Raw genomic sequence first — 13,960 nt, forward strand, 5'->3', positions numbered from 1 at the left:
TACCAAAAGGGCAAGAAGCCTTTCCCAGTCCTAGTGCCTTCCTTCTGTCATGGGGAAAATGGGGTAGGGGGTTTGGGAAGGGGATAGGGGTATGGGGTAGGAGTTAAGGGTCCTTAGGAATTACCCAAAAAATTAATTAATTAAAAAGAAAATGAGCAAGCAAACAAAGAGAATTGGGCCTGTTGTTTTGGGGGTTTTTTTTGGGGGGGGAAGGGGGTTATTTTTTGCCTTACTTTGAATCCTTAGAGCTTAGCACAGTGACTGGAGAGTAGTAAATGCTTGTTGATTTGACTTAGCTTGAAATCAAGTACTATAGTTGGAGACTAGTACTGAAATTATTGTTACAGTTATACCCAAATAGCATTTCTAAAGTAGTTTTGCTATTGCAAAATGTATTTTAAATTCTGACTTAAGCTGACAGAAATACATCTTCCTCCTCTGTGTTGGCTGTTTCAGATGTAATGTTGGGGAAGGAAAGAAAGAGTGAAGGGAGGAAATTCCTGGGTGTCAATAACATGAATACTCTCTGTTGGCATGAGAAAGAACAAACATTGATTTCAATCTGCAAAAGAGAAGTCACCTTTGTATCTCACACATTCCCCAGGTATTCTGAATTGGGAAACAAAGAAAGATTGCCTCCTTGGAGGGGTTTCCTGCAGTCTCTCTTAAATCTCCAGTCTTGGACTCAAAGGCTGCCCATTTCTATCTGAATCATTTAGACTGCATGTTCTCTTAAGTTGGGACCTACTTCTTTCTTTGTCTCTCTCTATCTCTTTATGTCTGTGTGTGTGTGTGTGTGTGAGAGAGAGAGAGAGAGATTGTCTTTCTTTGTATTCCCAGCACTTAGCAGAGGTCCCAGAACACAGTAGGTACTTAATAAATGCTTGCTGATTTGACTTTTTTTTCCATAATTGCTGCTGTGAGGGAAAAATCCATCCTCTTCTTAATAATTCTCAGGAACTCAGCAGCGAAGTGACAAAGGCTCTTTATTTCCTTCTCATGAGGAGGCACCCTAGTGTGCAGCTAGTGGGTGCCCAGAAAGGGGGCTCAAAGGCCCTGTTTTATACCCTAGTCCCTAACTCAAATGGACCTTCCCCTTTTTCATCACTGGTGGGGTTACAATCTACTTGCAAATACTAGCTAATCAGAACGCAGTATTCCCACCCCTCTTCCTCGTTTGGGCATAACTCAGGAGTGGACCTTATACTTCCTTATATGGACACAACTCAGGAGCGGACCTTATTGAGACCAGGGCTCCTTGAGCCATGTGACCTTGCTAACCTGATGGGGAGGAGGGGACCTTTGTCCTACAAACAGGTCAGGGGGAGGATGACTGACTGTTATATCCACATTGAGAGGAGACAACTACCCATTTCTCACAGCTGCCTTCCTACAAATTGGCTATTTTTCAAAATAAATGGCTTGCTTTTATATGGATTTTTTCCCATCCAAGAATTATCCTGCAATGATTCTATCTGATATGCCTCAAGGAATACTAACATGTCAGATCAATCAAAACTGCAGATGACCCAAAGTGTGCAGTGTGTATCATATTAACAAAGATGAATTCTATGTGAAAAGTGGCATAAAAATCTTTATCATAGCCAGAAAAATGTGAGCCAGGCATGTAAACAGAGTTAAGGAGAAAAAGATGCGATAAATTGTATATTGGATTAGTATCCACACAATATCAAAAGCAACCAAGGAAGGCCTCTAGCATATTGGGTAAAAAATATGCACAAGAATAGTATGGGATGATAAGGAATAGACAGGAAGCAATCTGTACCAGGGGAGGATATATTTATATGGAAGAGATCCCACATCAATCAAAGTGGGGGGAAAAAAAACCTGAGTTAATGACCACATCCTTAGGAGAAATCATGTAAACCATATATTGTAAATTAAAATGGCAATTTGCATTGGTTACCAAGAACTTTTAATGAAATATTGGAATTGAGACACTATTACATTTTTTAAGTGAAAAACCAATTTCCATAACTCAGAATATTAAAAATCTTTTTACTTATCCCAAATAATCTCCAAACCAATTCTGATTTCTCTTGTTACATGAATAGTAATTCTATTTAAATATACCTCATTTTATAAAGTAGATGTATTCTTGGGAGGGCAGAGGAGGGAGCACAAAAATAAAATTTTAGGAATTATATTTTAAATTAATTAGGGAATCATGCTATCCTAAAGGAATACAACAATTAATTATTTTGTGGAACAAAGAACTTTTTTTACAATGTAGTTTATAATTGTTCAGTCATGTCTTCTTTTCATGACCCCTTGAACCATGGGACTTTTCTTGGCAAACATACTCAAGTGGTTTGCCATTTCCATATCAGGCAAGAGAAGGTAAGTGACTTGCCCAGTCACACAGCTAGTAAGTGTATGAGGTTGGATTTGAACTCAGATCTTCCTTATTTCAGGCCCAGTACTCTATCCACTGAACCATCTAGCTGCCTCCTTTAATGTAAATACTTTACCCTCAATTTATTGATTTCAAACATTAGAGTTTTTGCATATTGGGTTTGCTTAAAGTGGAACACACATCAGTAGTTGGTTTTAGGTTAATTATAACTGGTAGTACAATAAACTTTTCATAAATTAAAAAAAAATTATAGCACATTATAAATATTTGGTAACAAGTCTTCACCTTTTTTTTTACAGCAGTAAAAGAGAGCCAGGCTTTCCTGGCTTCAATGAAGTATCTAGTTCAGTAAATGGTATGGTCAGGATCTGTCAACTACACCCCATTTACTACCCTTCCAACCAAGTGCATTCACTTACTTGTCCTTACTTCTGAGTGCTAGATCACCGCATCTTAGGAGTAGATACTTTCCTTGCAAGAAATATATAAGCAGCTGCTGGATGAGTGAGACACTGGTCCGGTCTGGACTCCACAGCTGGCCCTGACCTCAACTCTAATCTTGACCTCTAATTTACAGCTTGTTCCTTAGTCACTCCCAATAAACATCCTCTATTCTTCATTTCTCGTCTCATGCCAGCTCTCTCAGACCCAATTCCTTGCCATCTAAAATCTGACATGGATGGCTTTTGATCTTCACATGTGTTCTGTCATGTTCTGAACACTCAATTCTGCTATATATTAGTAGTCATTTCTTTTTTTTTAGAAAATGTTTTCTATTTCTTATACAATTCTATACAACATATACAATCAGACATTGACACAATGTTCACATTCTGACAAGTTCATTGATATTTTAGTGTTGCTTGAGACAGTGAGTTCCAGTTTATACCGGATGGTGACATCCAGTTTATCTGGTGGTTATCCAGTGTCCATTCACACCATGACTTCTTTGGCTACATGGCAGCAGAGTTCATTTCCTGCATGTTCTCCTCGATCTTTAGTCCTGGATTATCAAACCCAAAGCTGGTCAGCTGTGGCACGTTGCTTTCAGGTGGCTCTGCATTTCGTGTAGGGGTAGAACAATATAAGATGAAGCCCACCATGATGACACTGAAGGACAGAATATAGAGTCCTGAAAACTGAGAGGAAGAACGAGGCATTAGGCTTCTAACCATGCTCATTGTCAAGAGTCACAAGAAGGCACTGTAACACTGAAGATAAAGCACTGGGCATAGAGGCAAAAGATCCAGGTTCAAATTTTACCCCAAACACTAGCTGGGTGACGCTGGGCAAGTTAGGTTAAGACCCTTTTTTGTGTCAGGTTCCTAATCTGAACAAAGGAGATAATAAGAGCACCATCCCCTGGGGTGGTTATGGAGATGAAAATAAGATGACATATGTGAAAAATGCTTTGTAAAACTTAAACATATATAATTGTGACATTATTATTAAACATGCTTTCCCATGTGGCTTTTTACCAAAGTATCATTTCACCCAAACTTTTCTTTTAGCACTTTTATTTAGTTCCATGATCTCATATGAGCTTCACAATACTCTACCAAATGGCTACTGCAGGTATGAATATCTCCATTTTACAGATTAGAAAACTGAAGCTCAGACTGATGAAGTGACTTGCCCATGCTCACACAGTTCATAAATAGCAGAGACAGGATTTTAACCCAGATCTCTCCTGGCTCTGAATCTAGCATTTTTCTCACTATCCTGACCTGCCTAACATGATGCAGAACATCCTAGCGTTCACTGATGAACCCATAAGCTGCAGAAACACTGTGTGGCAAATTTACTATCCATTTTTAATGCCTCAGAGATTTAAACTTGAAAGGCCTCCCTTCAATTTACAGACAAGGAATTTAAGGCCAAGAAAGGTCAAATGAACCGCTGAAGGTCAAGTAGATGGTAAATGGCAAAGCTGGGATTTAAACTAGGGTCCTCTGACTTCAGATCCAGCACTCTTTCCTCTGCACCCCAATGCCTACATTGAACTAATGAAGCAGAAACAGTCCACCCCAATCCAGAAACAATCGTGTCTGTAAAGAGATGACCTTCTAGAACAGCACAAATGCAATATCAAAATAAACCTCTAGAAATCTAGCCAAATTCAACTCTAGGTTCCTAAAATGGCTGGGGGTGGACAGAATATAGTGCCATTTGAGATTTTGTGATTCTGAACCTTATTTGGTCTCTTTAAATGGTCTGGTATTTCTTTTTTGTTTTTATCACTTCTCTTTAACAGAACAAAACAAAAAGTAGATGTATGAAAATACCTAGCAATGAGGAAAATTATCAGTATTAATAATTATTGAACACTGGGGCAGTGAGGTGGCACAGTGGATAAAGCACCAGCCCTGGATTCAGGAGGACCTGAGTTCAAATCCGGCCTCAGACACTTGACACTTACTAGCTGTGTGACCCTGGGCAAGTCACTTAATCCTCATTGCCCTACACCCCCCAAAAAAATTATTGAACACTGTCCAACTCTTCATGACCCCATTTGGGGTTTTCTTGGCAAAGATACTAGAATATTTGCCATTTCCTTCCCCAGCTCATTTTACAGATGAGGAAACTGAAGAAATAGAGTTGAGTGACTTGCCCATAGCTAGTAAGTGTCTGAGATCAAATTTGAACTCAGGACTTCCTGACTACAGAGCCAGCACCACCTCACTGCCCTAAGTAATCCTTCTCCTATTTCTTTATTTTTATTTTGTATACATTCCCCTATGTCTTTCTCTACTAGGTTTTCAATGAATATAAGAGCATAATTATTTCAAGTCTGTGCCCACATATAAGTCCATTTTGGGAATTTTTTTCCAAAGCTCTTTTTCTTCCTTTTTCCTTCACTTTCCCTGGCTCTAGTTCTCTGAGCAATGTTAGGGATTTACAGACTCACCAAATGTTACAATTTACTCCACCTAGTGACTGTCTTCATAATAGGTCTCTCACAATGGATTTCCAAATGAGAAACAGAATCAGAATAATTAAAGGCCTTTCTACACTATTAAAGTTACCATCTTGTTTTTTTGATTCTATGAACACTGAAGTGTCTTTCTTCTTTTGATGAAAGTGTAGATATTCCCAGCTTTTTTTACCCAACTATTTCTTCTCTATCATTAAAACAAAAAGGTAGTTATAAGAAGGCAGTTTCCCCCATTCAATGCAGAGGTGAAGACTATGGGTGTAGAACATTGCACAGACAGGCTTTTTCAATGTCTTGGCTAGGTTCACCAAATTATTTTTTTCCTCTTTATTATTCTTTGTTATAAGGGATGATTCTGAGGGATCAGGAAGGAAAAGGATACACTGAGAAATATAGGTGAAATAAAAGCAAAAGATAATAAAAATTTATATAGAAAAAGAAACCTGGAGAGAATTCACAGTATATATAGATAGGTGTAGATAGGTTACGTTCTTCATCACTGAAGGAAATACCCACATGGATGAGATTACAAATGCACTAATTAAAGAACAATTTTTAAATTGCTGCTCAGGTCTGGAAGCATGTGTTTCCCTTGAGAATGTTTTCAAACTGGGGTTGACAAAGTAATACTCATGGGCCAAATCTGGCCCAGCACCTATTTTTGCTCAGCCAGAGACCTAAGAATGTATTTTATAGCTTTGAACACAATAAAACTTTATTTGAAAATTTTAAACCCTCAGTTTATGTTGTTGTTCAGTCGTTTCAGTCATGTCTAACTCTTTGTGAAACCATTTGGGGTTTTCCTGGCAAAGACAGTGGTGTGGTTTGCCATTTCCTATTTCAGCTTTTTTTTTTACAGATGAGGAAACAGAGGCAAACAGGGTTAAGTGACTTGACCACAGTCACACAGCTAGTACATGAACTCAGGAAGATGAGTCTTCCAGACTCCAGGACTGGCACTCCATCCACTGTTCCATCTAGCTGCTCTCCTAGTTCATAAGCTATACAAAAACAGGCAGTAGTTTGACAATACCTGTTTTAAAATATCAGTATGGGAAAGACAAAATTTTGCTCTGTTTCATCTCTGTTTAGAAAGAAAAGAGAAAGTACTCTCCTACTCATGTGGGGAAACATTATAATCTATTCAGGAAACTGATCCCAAGCCCAACATGAAGGCATGATGGAGTTATAAGAGGGGTCTTCAATCATCTGGACACCTGGAAGAACTCTCTCTGATGGTTCTAGAACTGCTAAGACATTCCTGACTTGCCTTAATGATAATTTCAACAAGGAAAAATTATATTCTGCATCTGATTCTCACCACCAGGTAGGCACTTGTCGCTGAGTTGGAAATGGTGAGAACTCTGCAGGGAAGTGATCATTCCAGCTTCCCGTATGTGATACAAGGAAAGGAAAGCCAGAAACAAACTTAGAATTTTAGAAAGAGAATTCCAAAGTGTTCAGAGGAAGGAGGGTAGGATTCCATGGACTAAAATGCAATAAAGTTAGCTGAGGAGAGATAAGAAAGAAACTCTTTAAAAAATTATGAAGACAAAAAGTGAAACAATTAAAATGAAGAAGAATAGAGGGAGTTACCCAAAGATGTCAACATGAGTGTACAGGAATCTCATCAACCAACTTAGATTTTTTAAAAGAATTTTCAGAAAAATGGAAGCAAGGACAGGGAATAGATATGAGTATTAGATCTTTGATTCACTGGTTTAGGGAATTTATAGATGAAGAAACTTCTATAAATGGAAATTTACACCTTTTCTGCAGGGTCCAGTATGGTCTTACTTATTGGAGATTTGCCAGTATGTGTTAAAGATGGGACTTGAAGTCAGGTCTTCCTAGTTTCAAGGCTGGGTACAGGGGCAGTTGGATGGTACAGTGGATAGAGCACTGGCCCTGGAGTCAGGAGGACCTGAGTTCAAATCTGGCCTCAGACACAACACTTACTAGCTGTCACTCAACCCCAATTGCCTCACCAAAAAAAAAAAAAAAAGGCTGGGTATAATATCCTATAAGAATAGTAGGTAAACTTCAGAATGTGCTGAGGGTAGATAGATAAGCTAAAGATAAGAAAAAGGTTTGGGGTTGTTGTTTTTGTTTTGTTTTTATATAAGGGAAATGAAGAGAGTAAAAAAAAAAAAAAAGAAATACTGTTTGGGATAAAAGAGAGTCTGGATAATGACCACCAAAAAGGGGATTCTTATTTCCTATTTTGCTTCTTTTTCTTTCCTGCCAAGGAGAATGATTTTCAGATTGGAAATAACAGGAGGGAAAATGGCTAATAGGGAGTTGATACACAAGGTAAGTAGGGAGATAGTAAGAAAGTGCCTATGTGTTCTGAGTAAGTTCAAGCCACCTGGCCCAAAAGAACTAAAAAGTCAGGTCCTGAAAGAAATTCCTGATGTGATTGCTGCCTGGATCTTCAAAAGACCATGCAGAATGAGGGGCAGGAGGGGTATAGCAGGACTGAAGATATTTGTCCTTTTTTTTTTTTTAAAAAAAGGTAAGAGAATTAAGTCTTCCAACCACAGGCCAGGAAGCTTAATATTGACTCCTGGCAAAATCCTATAATGATGGCTAATAAAAACACATAGAAAGAAAACAATAATCATAAAAAGCCTACATAGTTTCATCAATCTATAAACATTTATTAAATGTCTATGTACCAGACAAATCTAAAAAAAAAAAACAGATTTACAAGACATGTTTATCAGTGTAATTCTACAGCGATGGCTTACCTAGCTTTCAGCACCACATTAAGCATAACCTTCTTGCACTTTTCTTATGAACAATACTGATAGATAATTAAATGTTCACTCGAGGAGTCATCATCACTGGCTTGATATCAACTTGGAAGAAGTCTCTAGTGCAGAGCCACGGGAATCTTTGATTGGTCTTGTGTTACTTAACATTTATATCAATGGTTTAGGTAAGAGCATAGATCGAACATTGAACACATTTCTGGACCACCAAGCTGGGAGAAATAGCTGCCACATTGGCTAAGGAAGTCAGAATTCAGAAAGACCTTGGCAGGCTAGAGCACTGAGCCAAACTGAATAAGATGAAATGAACAGGGAGAAATGAAGGCTGAAGGGGAATATAATTGAAATTAAGTAAATCATGACAATATAAAATGATTAGACTTGTTCACCAGATCCTAGAATATGAAAAACTTCAGAATGCCTGTTCTACTGAACCTGGGTTATCCTGAACTAAATGATCTCTTACATAACTGTCCTTATAAAAACTAGAACTTCACTTTTTCAGTCGGTAAGTCTCAGCCACCCAAAATGCAGACACAACTCCTTAAGGGAATTAAAACACCTCCATGGGATTCATTTTGCATCCTCATTATCCAATTTTGGCAACAGAAACCTTTACAGCACCACTGTCAGAGAACAAATACTGAACTGTGTGGACCATTGGTCTGATTCATTACGTCACATGGAATTTCTTGTAAACATAAGAAACTCTGATAGGTTATTATGGTACAGAGCAGCAATAAACATGCTTTTGCCTTTAAAACATTTGTTTTCAGGTATGAGATAATAGCCAGTTACAGTCAAATATATCCCTTGCTAAGCAGCCAGGCTTTAAGCCAGGCTTTACTAATAATCTACTCATCTCAGGGGTAGGTCCTTCAACTAGGAACAAAGGAGTCATGACTAGCTCCAAGGAAGAGCAACCGCTGAACTATAAGTAAGTTTTCTTGTATGGATCCACAGCATTGATATCCATCGAAGACCTGCTCTGATCCTACATCATGACACAAATGTTCTTAAAGTCCACATCACTGGAGCACTAGTCTTGGCAGACCCCACCAAGCTCAGCAACAGACTATGTGCCCATCATCTGAGGACCAGCTCAAATGAATATGGTTGTAAAGTCTGTCAGCCAAAGAACTTTTTTTATTACCTTTGTGTGTGTAGCATACCGAGCAAGGCATCATGGGAGGAGGTAGGGATGAAGGGGGTAAAGTATGATTTCTTCCTTTTTGTCTTTACATCCCTAGTTACTAGCATAGTGCCATAATAGGTGTTAAAAAATATTTGTTGATTGATCAATATGGGAAACTACCAGTGTGGACACTCTTCTCTGAGACACATACACACACATTTATTCATTCATTCATTCATTCATTCATTCATTCATTACAGCTGTCACTGTCTAGTATTAGAGTTTCAATGGGGGCACTGAGAGGTTAAGGAATTTGCCCATGGTCACACAGCTAATATGTGTCAGAGGCAGGACTTGAAACTAAGTCTTCCCAACTCCAATGGCTGACTCTATCCATTACAATACCCAGCCTCTCACTCAGCACCATAAGGGGATACAAAAGAAACAGAAGATGGCTTCTAAGGATTTTGCAATCTAGTTGACCAACTTGGCAAAGGCAAAAGTCATAAGTCTTGGAAGGTTTTTCCACTCAAATGTGATACTTTAAAATGACCAATATAAAACTCTTGTCTTTATTATCTGATATAACAAAAAACAATGGAACTGGGAGATAGAAGATTTGGGTTCTGGTTCCAACTCAAATGAGTGATCTTAGGCAAGTCACTTTTACCTCTGTTTCATTATCTCAAAAATGAGGAAAGTCAGCTAGATAACATCTAAAATTCCTCACTGCTCAAAAATTCTTTGACCATGTTAATAGGAGAATGAACATCAGAAATGGAATTATTCTAACTGCTGTCAGTGTACAAAAACAGAAATATGCCCGTCTCCCCACTTTTCCCATCCTATACTTTTCATGCTCTGGTTTGTGAGCAGAGGGCATGGAAGGTTAATTGGAAGGGAATAGAATAATAGGATCTAAGACTTGCATAGGCCCAACTATTTTACCATGCGCAGCTCTTAGTATCTTGGCTCCACTCCTGCTTACACAAATTTAGCCTCTCCTGAAGTCATTGCCCTGTAGCCATGGCCTCCTCTGCCAAGCAAATTGGCCATGCTTCATTAATTTGAAAGTGCTTCACTGGAGAACTTTCAAGTTCTCTGTAGTTCTCTAATTAGAAAATGGCAATAAGGGGAGCAAAGTGGGGGAACTCCTGACCTGCCAAGGGCCATTACCCAAAGCTCATTCCTGGCAGGTGATGAGATTTTATTTCAAGTCTGACTTCTTCAAAATAAAAAAAAAAATACCCTTATTCTACATTTGTGCCAAGAAAGAAATTTTCTGGGGAAGCATGCCAAGTATATATTCAAACATAACAGGTCTATTTGCTTGTTACTGTTCTTCAGTCATTTTGTGTCATGTCTAACTCTTTGTGACCCCATTTGGGGTTTTCTTGACAGAGATACTGGAATGGCTTGCCATTCCCTTCTCCAGCTCATTTTACAAATGAGGAAACTGAGGCAAAGAGGTTTAAGTGACTTGCCTAGGGTCCCACAGCTATTAAGTGTCTGAGGACAGATTTGAATTCAGGAAAATGAGTCTTCCGAAATCCAGGCCCAGTGCTCTATCCTACTACATCACCTAGCTGCTTACCTTATATCCAAAAAGAAAGAGTCCAAAGAAAAGGCTGTAGAGATCAGCAGTCAGGATGCCCAGGTTGACTGAGGTGGCACTTGTGGCTTTGATGACCATTGGCATGAAGCTATACAGACAGAACATACAGAGGGCAAAAGCCACAAAAAGCAGTGCTGCAAAATAAAAATCACACATGACATCACAGGCAGGAAATAATTCCATTTAGCAAAACCTGGCAAGTACTTGTTAGGTGCGGACTATGTACAGGCCACTGGCCTGGAAGACGAGTGAGATTAAAAAAAAAAAATTTAGATAAACCACAGTGCATAGTCTGGTAGGGAATAGGGCACATAACACAAACACTGGACTAAAAAGTAATCTAAAATCAGTGCCTAACAGAGGTGAAGGGAGGGTTGTGTGAGACAGGGTGGGGTGAGAGGAGGTCTAGTGTCTGGCAGTCATGTTCAATGATAGCACATATCAACATTCTTCCCCAGTAACATCTCGTCAGTAAAGAGAGAGAAACCAAGCTTTCTAAGGGGAGAAAAAAGATGAACATATTTCTAGTTCAGTAGCTGGAAATTTCTGGGAAGGAGCCAAATGAGGGGATTGGAATAGATGATCTCTAAGGTGCCCTTGAGCCTTAAAATTCACTTCTAGAATGATTAGCTCAGACTCAAGCAGGGGGTTGTTTATTCTCCCCAGCGCAAATGAGAAGAAATCTGCTGCCTTTCTCTGTGTTTCCAAGTCAGCAAAGCATAGCTTTCTAATTATTTAGCTCATTATTTTGCTGGAAAGTCAGAGGTCACTTAACATTTTCATTACCCTGAAAGTTACTAAATACTGAATGAGAGAGAGCCTAGTCTGCCGCAGTCACTCTTTTTCAAAGGTGCTGATGAATATTCCTGAATGGGTCTCCAACATTAAGGTCTGCCCATCTACGAATACTGATGCTCTGGAAGACCTTCGGATTCTAGAAAAGGGATTGAACTAGATGACCAGTGAGGACCTTTCCCAATCAAAGCCTAGAATTCTATGACTAAATAGGATGTGATATTTACTTTTCTTTTGCATGTGCTGTTCCCATCCCCATGATAAAATATGAGCTACTTGAAGCCAGGCACAGTTTCATTTCTGTTTTTGTATTCCCAATGCCTGATGTTGTTGCTGTTCAACTGTGTCTGACTCTGTGACCCCATTTGGAGCTTTCTTGGCAGAGATACTGGAGTGGTTTGCCAGCTCCTTCTCCAGTTCATTTTACAGGTGAGGAAACTGAGGTAAACAGGGTTAGATGTCACACAGCTAGTAAGTGTCTGAGACCAGATTTGAACTCAGAAAGATGTCTTCCTGACTCCAGTCCCATCACTCTATTCACTTCACCAGCTAGCTGCCCAATGCCTGATATAGTTAATCTTTAATAACCACTTTTCAAATGAATGAGGAAAGCATATTGTGAATCTTAAAGTACTAGATAAAGGTGAGTTGTCACTTTGTTACAGACCTGCAATTTCATTGGGATAAGAAGATGCATGTAAGAAAACTTCTACCAAGACAAGCTGGCAACCCTTTTGTAACTTATAGTTTTCAAGGATTGCCTGAAGTATTGAGGGCAAGTGACTTATCCAGGGTCACCCAGCCAATATGTATCTGAGGCAGCATCTGAATCCACATCATCCTGACTTTGAGGACAGTTCTCTATCAACCATGCTATGCAGGCTATTGTAATTATTATAAACTGTTTGGGTTTGGGGTGTGGGAGTTCCCGATTGGCAGTGATCTGCACTAGTCTTAATCAAGGACATAAGTGATAACAACTCTCTGCAAGAATTCTTTTTTTAAAAAACTGAATTCTATGGATTCTGCAGGTGTGTTGCTTTGAAACTCATCACTACAGATAATTTCTCAATAGGAATTTAGATTTTCAGAAAAGAATCGTCCAACCACATGGCATGGTAACATCTTAAAATAGGACTAAATGTGAATTAGTGCTAGGGCCTTTCTTGACAAAGGCATTTCTCTAAGTGAGACCACATAGTGTGGTAGTAGAAGGAAGCCAGGACAGAGTCCAATAAGATCGGAGTTCAAATACTGCTTCTAAGACAACTTGTGTGGCTATAGACAAGCCAGTTCATCTTTATTATCTGTAAATTGAAGAAAATAGAACTATAATACCCATCTCATAAGATGATTGTGAGGCTCAAATCAGAGCCTATATTTAAAGTACTTTGCAAACTTTAAAGTGGTATGGGGCAGCTAGGTGGCACAGTGGATAAAGCACCTGCCCTAGACTCAGGAGGACCTGAGCTCAAATCTGGCCTCAGACACTTGACAGTCACTAGCTGTATGACCCTGGGCAAGTCACCCAACCCTCATTGTCTCACCAAAAAAAAAAAAGTAGCTTGAAATAAAGTAGTATGTAAATTTCAGTTATTATCACAAGAGAATTAGTTGGATTCAATCCAATCCAACAAACATTTATTCAGTACCTACCATGAACAAGGCATGGATACAAAGACAAAATCAAAAAAGCTTACATTTGGGAAGCCAGCATGTAAACAGATAATATATACTATAATTTAGGAAGAAGGAGCAAGAATTAGGATTAAAGAAGGAGAAGCATTTGAAAACTTTTCACCAGTCTTTACAAAATCATGGGGTGTCCAATAGACAATGCCATGGTAATCAATCTTGACATTTCCCTGGCCCATTGCCAATCAATACCCATAGAAGCCAATTCCATTTCTTTTAACCAGGTGTGATGTTCTGGCTTTTATTCAGGGCCAGACAAAATTAACCTTTTATCACACTCAGTCACATTTATGTCAGGGTGATGTCAGGATTGAAGAAGACTTCTCATTGGAGATGGCACATAAGCTAAACCTTAAAGGAAGCTAGGGATTCTAAGAGATGGAATTTAAGGGGGAATGCATTCCAGGCATTGGGAACAAATGAGACACATTTAGACTAGAAAAACAATACTTGGATGAGATATGACAGCTACTTTTGAAGAGCTTTCATATAGAAGAGAAATTAAATTTATGCTACTTGACCTCCAAGGGTAAAATTTACAGGAAGGCATATTTGTTAGAAAACTTCTCAACAATTAGGGTTGTTTGAAATTCAAGATGGGCTACCTCATGAAATAGTGAGTTTCCCATCATAC

The 13,960-nt window shown here is 38.9% G+C and overlaps 1 protein-coding gene across 1 annotated transcript in view; it reads right to left on the reverse strand.

The window, feature by feature from the left end:
* Positions 1-1,937: 1,937 nt before the first annotated feature.
* The window catches only part of SLC35F2 (solute carrier family 35 member F2), an 80,499-nt gene continuing 68,476 nt past the window's right edge, over positions 1,938-13,960 (reverse strand). Inside the window, exons 7-8 of the mRNA XM_043995217.1 lie at positions 10,816-10,970; positions 1,938-3,516 (exon numbers count right to left, since the gene is read on the reverse strand). Coding sequence (XP_043851152.1) covers positions 3,331-3,516; positions 10,816-10,970 — 341 coding nt within the window. The 3' untranslated portion in view covers positions 1,938-3,330. The remainder of the gene's footprint in view (positions 3,517-10,815; positions 10,971-13,960) is intronic.

The sequence above is a fragment of the Dromiciops gliroides genome, chromosome 3, assembly GCF_019393635.1.
Source record: "Dromiciops gliroides isolate mDroGli1 chromosome 3, mDroGli1.pri, whole genome shotgun sequence".
Lineage (NCBI taxonomy): Eukaryota > Metazoa > Chordata > Mammalia > Microbiotheria > Microbiotheriidae > Dromiciops > Dromiciops gliroides.